Below are 6,651 nucleotides of genomic sequence, written 5' to 3' on the forward strand. Positions count from 1 at the left end.
TGCGGCCCTTCCTCGCCGCGCCCCCTTTCCTATCCCCCACCGAAATGGTTAGGGGGCGCCGGCACCGGTCCCTCCGCCGTCCCACAAGCGTCTTCCTCCCGGGCCGCAACGGAGGCCGGCGGCGGGCAGGCTTCGAGGCGGCCGGTCCCCGTTCTCTGCTGAGGCGAGAGCGGCCTCCGAGGCCCGCCGCGAGGGAGGCGGGAGAGAGGGAACCGCCGCCGCCGAGGTACCCTTTTCCCCTCACCTCCCGCTCGCGGCCTACCTGCGCGACCTTTCCCCCCGCCCTCCTCTCCGCCCCGCGGCCTCACCTTTGCGCAGCTCCCGCTCCCACACGGCGACGATGAGGGGCGAGTGCTTTCTGTGGTGGATGAGCCACAGGCTCAGGGTCTGGACGCTCTGCTGCGAGTTGCTCAGCTCCAGCAGCTTCCGCTCCAGCGCCGACTCCGAGAACGCCGACATCGCCTCGCCCGCCTCTCCAAGGAAGCTGAAACGGAACCCTCCGCCGCCGCCGCCGGGAGCAGGAGCGAGAAGCAGGCCGCCACCGCCCCTCCCGCCTTCCCCCTCCTCCTCCTCCTCCCCGCGCGCGCAAAACACCTCACCGAGACAAAATGGCGGCGGAGCAGCCGCTACGCACGCCCCGCCGCAGCCGCAGGGCCACGCCCCCTCCGCGTGACGCCACAAAGCGCGGGAAGGACGGTTGCTGCGGGAGTGGGCGGGGGAGGGGCGGCAGGTGTGTCGCCTCAGAGGCTCCTCACCTGAGGGGGGGCGGGTGCAGGTGGATGTATATATGGAGTTGCGTGTTTGGGACACGTGTACATGAGTGGGTGTGTATATATGTGGGGGAATATATACCTGGTTTTGAGTACACATGTATCCTTTTAGGCTGCATTTATATTTGAAATTATGGGCTGCGGGTGGCACTGTGCGTTAAACCACAGAGCCTAGGACTTGCCGATCAGAAGGTCGGCGGTTCAGATCCCCGCGATGGGGTGAGCTCCCGTTGCTTGGTCCCTGCTCCTGCCAATCTAGCAGTGCGAAAGCACACCAGTGCAAGTAGATAAATAGGTACCGCTGGGGTGGGAAGGTAAACGGCGTTTCCGTGTGCTGCTCTGGTTTGCCAGAAGCGGCTTAGTCATGCTGGCCACATGACCTGGAAGCTGTATGGCCAATAAAGCGAGATGAGCGCCGCAACCCCAGAGTCGGCCACGACTGGACCTAATGGTCAGGGGTCCCTTTACCTTTTATGTATAGGCTAAGTAGGCTGAAGCCTAGGGCCTCTAAATCTAGGGGGCTTCCCCAGCCCGCTCACCCCCCAGCGGGCAGTCTCTCCTCTCCCCAAATTGCAAACCCAAGACTTCATGCAAGGGCAGGGCAACTCGGGCCTAGTAATTATGAGACTCAGGGCCTGCCAGTGGGGCCCAGTTAGAAACGGGGGCCCAACTTGAATTTTTTTGGTGGGGCCCTAGTTCACAGCCAAAGTTTGCAAAATCTTAAGAGATATATGCTAGGTCATTTTCACAAGGTCAGCCAAGCCCTTCAGAAATCAGGCCTGTTACTAAGTTCTTGTGCAAGTTTGCACAGTTAAACTTCTGGATTTTTAAAGGAAAATAGAGAAGATTTTGATGAGCTTGAGAAAGAAGCAAAAGCCACCTTGCCAAATGTTAACTACAAAACAAGGAAGCAAAGAGTGAGGAAACGGCAAAGAAATGACAAGTGCATCTGATGCCTTAGATGCACTTTCTTCAAGAGATGAGTTTAGGAGAAAAGCCTTTATTCCTATAGTAGATGCACTTGAAGCCAATTTAAAAAGAAGAAGTATCATGTACAGTGATATTGCATAATTGCTTTCCATTTTTGCTACCCTGATAGCATCTAAGCAAGAAATTCAGCAAGGTATTGAACTGTTGATGGAAGCATACCCAGAATATATTGACCTGAAACTTATTGATTAACTTTTGCACTTTCACCTGTATGTGACACAAAGCCATAGGCTTACAGCAGAGCACTCTCTGTCTCATACAGACCTTTATCAAATTCTATACAAGGAAAAAATTCAGATGGCCTTTCCTAATGTGGAAGCAATCTTGCAACTATTTCTTAGCTTTATGGTCACTACTGTTCGGGAGAGAGGAATTTTCCCAAGACTCAAAAAAATAAAATAAAATAAAATGAATTAAGGACCACAATGTCTCAAGAGCATTCTGTACATTGAAAGTGACAAACTTAGACAAACAAATTTTGATGAAGTTCTCTGATGTCCTTTAGAGGAGAAATTGTGAATTCCAGAATTTTAAATACCCTTCATCCTTGGCTTCACTCAATTTTGTTTATAACACTCTTCCATTTTCTTCTAGTTATGAAGGTGGGGGATTGTGAGGGGCTTCACAAGTGGAATAGCCTAGGGCCTCTCTTCATCTAAATCCGGCCCTGGGCAGCATGCATAGCTCCCTCACTTTCGATATCTGAAATTGGGAAGTACAGTACGCTCAAAAGAACACCGCCCAGGGCCTCTGAGTAAGGTATTATGGTTTGGGTAGGTGCCCGAAACGAGAAGGGAAGACATCCATGGACGAGCCATCATACAGGACTCTGCTACTCCATGTTCCTGTGGAAGGACATGGTCGTTGTGCGGCACTTCGGTGGGCATCCTGTTGAGAGTCCTTGGAGCACCCTGCAATCACCTAACCTTGGCTCCCATAGCTTCAGGTTGGGGGTCACAATCAAGAGACTTCTGCCAGGAGATAGAAGCAAGACAGCGGCCTACAGGCCTGATCTTTATTGTTGCAACAAGAATTCCTGCTGCCACAAAGAAGCCCCGGACAACAGTTACATCCGTATTTTAAAGTTCCCCAAAGTTCCCCATAATATGGGGTGCATCATCAAAACTTCATAGAGATGTCACAGAAAAAGGTGTGGTCTCAGGCAGAATCTGAGATACAGCCATGGTACCATGGTCCCATCATAGTACAAAGGAAGGCATTGGCAGTTCCCTGGTCCCTAAGTCCAACACACCCCTTTGTCTTGTCCCACTATGGGGCAGGTAGGCACTGTGACTGAGATGGTTATCTGCCTGACACTCTTGGGGCAGGATGTCACCGGTCATGACTCCTTAGGAAGGTCTTGCCGATGTGACTTACCATATTGTTCGCGCCATAAGACGCACCTAGTTTTTAGAGGAGGAAAACAAGAAAAAAAAAATAATCTGGACGAAACAGTGGATGTATGATTTTTGTGGTTCATGCTGTGGCCACAGGCATGTGATTTGACGGTGAGTTTGGGGTAGCCCAATGCAAAAATCCTGAGAATCCATGTACTTTAATGTTCAAAATGGTTATGTTAAAATGTATAAAATTATGAAAAAACCAATTACAAAAATTATTAAAAAGAGGGTTTTTTTGGCTGGTGAGGTTGACCTCTGAGTTCTAAAGCCACATTTTGACCTGGGATAGACCCTGCCAGCAAGTGAGGGTCCCTTGAGCAGTACACAGACAAAGGCTTTCCCCATAGTACTTAGCAGGGAGATTCCATGGTAGTTTTGTTACCTTCATGGCAGTCACCTTTGTTCTTGTAAAAGAGAGAAGAAGAAGAGTTTGCATTTCATATCCCGCTTTATCACTACCCTAAGGAGTCTCAAAGCGGCTAACATTCTCCTTTCCCTTCCTCCCCCACAACAAACACTCTGTGAGGTGAGTGGGGCTGAGAGACTTCAGATAATTGTGACTGGCCCAAGGTCACCCAGCAGCTGCATGTGGAGGAGCAGGGAAGCGAACCCGGTTCACCAGATTACGAGTCTACCGCTCTTAACCACTACACCACACTGGCTCTCAAAAAGCCTTGTCTTGCTTGTGTGACAGATTTGGCGTATTTAAGTCAGCTGGATATAGTGTCCCCAGATTCCCAGCATCCCAAAGTCTTAAAATGCAAGAGATTAGACTTGGTGATGTCACAGAGTGGGGCTTAGTGATGTCATGAGCTAGAACCTGATTATGCCATAGAGTTGCCAACTCTTAGGAACAGTATATTTGGTATGTGAGTTGAGCATGGCCAAGCAGTGAAAGGGTGACACTAGCAATATGAGTCCTCTGAAAACTGGGGGGGGGGGGGGGTAGTCTTTTTTCTTTTGGGAGCAAGCTGAAACCCTCTTGTGGATGCTGAGTGAAATGTTTTTAAAAGCACTTTCCCCAGCTCCTTGCACTTTCCTCTCTAGAAAGTACAGTGGTACCTTGGTTCTCAAACGCCATCAAAAACCCAGAAGTAAGTGTTTTGGTTTTTGAACGTTTTTCAGAAGCCAAATGTCCGATGTGACTGTCAGCTATTGTTTCCAGGGCCCCTGCACCAATCAGAAGCTGCACCTTGGTTTTTGAACATTTCGGAAGTCAAATGGACTTCCAGAACAGATTAAGTTTGGTGCTTTTGTTTTTGCTATTTATTTTGTGTTTTTGTTTTTGAGGCTTTTCCAGTTAATTTGTTTTTGTGATTGTGTGGAACCCAGTTCAGCTACTGATCAATCATTGTGTGACTGCAGAAATGGATAAAAAACCCCGCATCCAAACAATATCATCAGTGCAGGTAAGAAAATTTTAATTCTTATGATCTACAATACTGTTTTATTTATTTTATAGTGTAGTACATTGATTATTGTTTTCGTTTTATGGATCAAAGGTCTCGTTAGATAGTAAAATTTATGTTAAGTTTCTGTTTTAGGGGTTGTTTTTGAAAGTCTGGAACGGATTAATCCATTTTGCATTACTTTCTATGGGAAAGTGTGCCTTGGTTTTGGAACACTTTGATTTTGGAACGGACCTCCGGAACGGATTAAGTTTGAGAACCAAGGTACCACTGTAAGTAACAGTATGATTACTCCACAGATACTATGCATTGCTAATTTTTATAACTGTTGGTGCTGCTTATACAAATTACATGGGCAATAGTTACTGCAGCAAAAATAACATAACAGATTGTCCCAGGACGGAATCTGAATTATCTTAAGGGTGTGGAATAGCCTCAGCAGTGATCTGTGGTGCGGTAAAGCATCAGTGGCACATCTTGCTTCAGGCATCCGATGGTCTTGGGTCAGCCCTAAGCTAAGTCATGCTCCTTGCATGATTGAAAACCCTGAGGTGTCATTGTTCTCAATTATATGGGGAATCACCATGGATATACAAAGCTCCTCACTGCAGAAGTTCACTAATCACGCAAAAGGCTAGCAGAAGCCCTGCTCTACCCGTGGTTCCTCTTCTAGTGACAATGCTTGAAGAGGGTTTACACAGGTAGGGGGATTTGGCAGCATATGGTCCTGGATGGGGAGAATATTGGGTTGGAAGGAGGCATATAAATTGGACAGAAAAATTGGCTTCCAGGTGGAAAAATCAATGTTGGAAACAGAATTGTTAGAACCCAAAACTAAGATATTGTCAAGAATGTATAATTTGCTGCTGAAATGGAATACACAGGATGAGGAAGTGAAATCAGTAATGATTAAGTGGGCACAAGATGTTGGTCATAATATAATGCTAGCTGACTGGGAACGGTTATGGATCACTGGTATGAAATTTACGGCATGTAATGCCTTAAGAGAGAATATTATGAAAATGATTTACAGATGGTACATGACACCAGTCAAGCTAGCAAAAATTTATCATTTGCCCGATAACAAATGCTGGAAATGTAAAGAAACTGAAGGTACATTCTTTCACCTTTGGTGGACGTGCCCAAGGATTAAGACCTTCTGGGAAATGATTTACTATAACTGAAAAAAGTGTTTAAATACACATTTCCGAAGAAACCAGAAGCCTTTCTCCTGGGCATGGTCAGCCAACAGGTTCATGTGAAGGACAGTACATTTTTTATGTACGCCACAACAGCAGCAAGAATACTTATCGCACAGTATTGGAAAGCCCAAGAACTACCCACGCTGGAAGAATGGCAGATGAAAGTTATCGACTATATGGAATTCAGCAGAAATGACTGGCAGAATCAGAGACCAGGGAGAAGAGACGGTGAAGGAAGACTGGAGGAAGTTTAAAGACTATCTACAGAAACACTATAAGATAATGAATGTTTGATGACACCAGATTGAATCTAGAAGACTATTAGTATAAAAATTTAAAGATTAAAGATTAAGAAAGATTAATAAGTTATAAGATACATGGAAATGTTACTACATTAAGACACTAAGTTAATGATGAAATCAAAATATGACAGAGGGAAGGAATTTGCTGACAGAATATACGATCTGGAATACAGAGAGGGAAGGTCTGGGGAAGTCGCAGAAACAAGTTAATGTAAAGAAGATAAGGGGATAACAATGGTTTTTAATATTTTTATTTTTTATTTTTCTTATATTTTTTGTTGTATGGTGTTTGCATGTTGTTGTATTTTCCTTTTTGTTCTGTTTGCTTAGTTGTATTCAGTGGCGTAGCGTGGGTTGTCAGTACCCGGGGCAAGGCAAGTAATTTGCGCCCCTTAACCCGTGGATTTGCGCCCCCTAACCCGTGGATTTGCGCCCCCTAACCCTAACCCCCAGATGTTGCGCCCGGTGCGGCCGGCCCCCCCTGCACCCCCCACGCTACGCCACTGGTTGTATTGTGTTCTTTTTTTCTGTTCACTTATTGTAAAATCTAATAAAATATTATATATAAAAAAAAGAAT

The 6,651-nt window shown here is 46.2% G+C and overlaps 1 protein-coding gene across 3 annotated transcripts in view; it reads right to left on the bottom strand.

Moving 5' to 3' along the window:
- Positions 1 to 662, bottom strand: part of RPRD1A (regulation of nuclear pre-mRNA domain containing 1A) — a 35,305-nt gene extending 34,643 nt beyond the window's left edge. For all 3 annotated transcript variants that reach the window (XM_083407860.1, XM_083407862.1, XM_083407861.1), the window contains exon 1: positions 309 to 662. In XM_083407860.1, coding sequence (XP_083263986.1) covers positions 309 to 459 — 151 coding nt within the window. In that variant the 5' untranslated portion in view covers positions 460 to 662. The remainder of the gene's footprint in view (positions 1 to 308) is intronic.
- Positions 663 to 6,651: the final 5,989 nt, after the last annotated feature.

This window comes from Podarcis tiliguerta (genome assembly GCF_965153285.1).
Source record: "Podarcis tiliguerta genome assembly, chromosome: 13".
Lineage (NCBI taxonomy): Eukaryota > Metazoa > Chordata > Lepidosauria > Squamata > Lacertidae > Podarcis > Podarcis tiliguerta.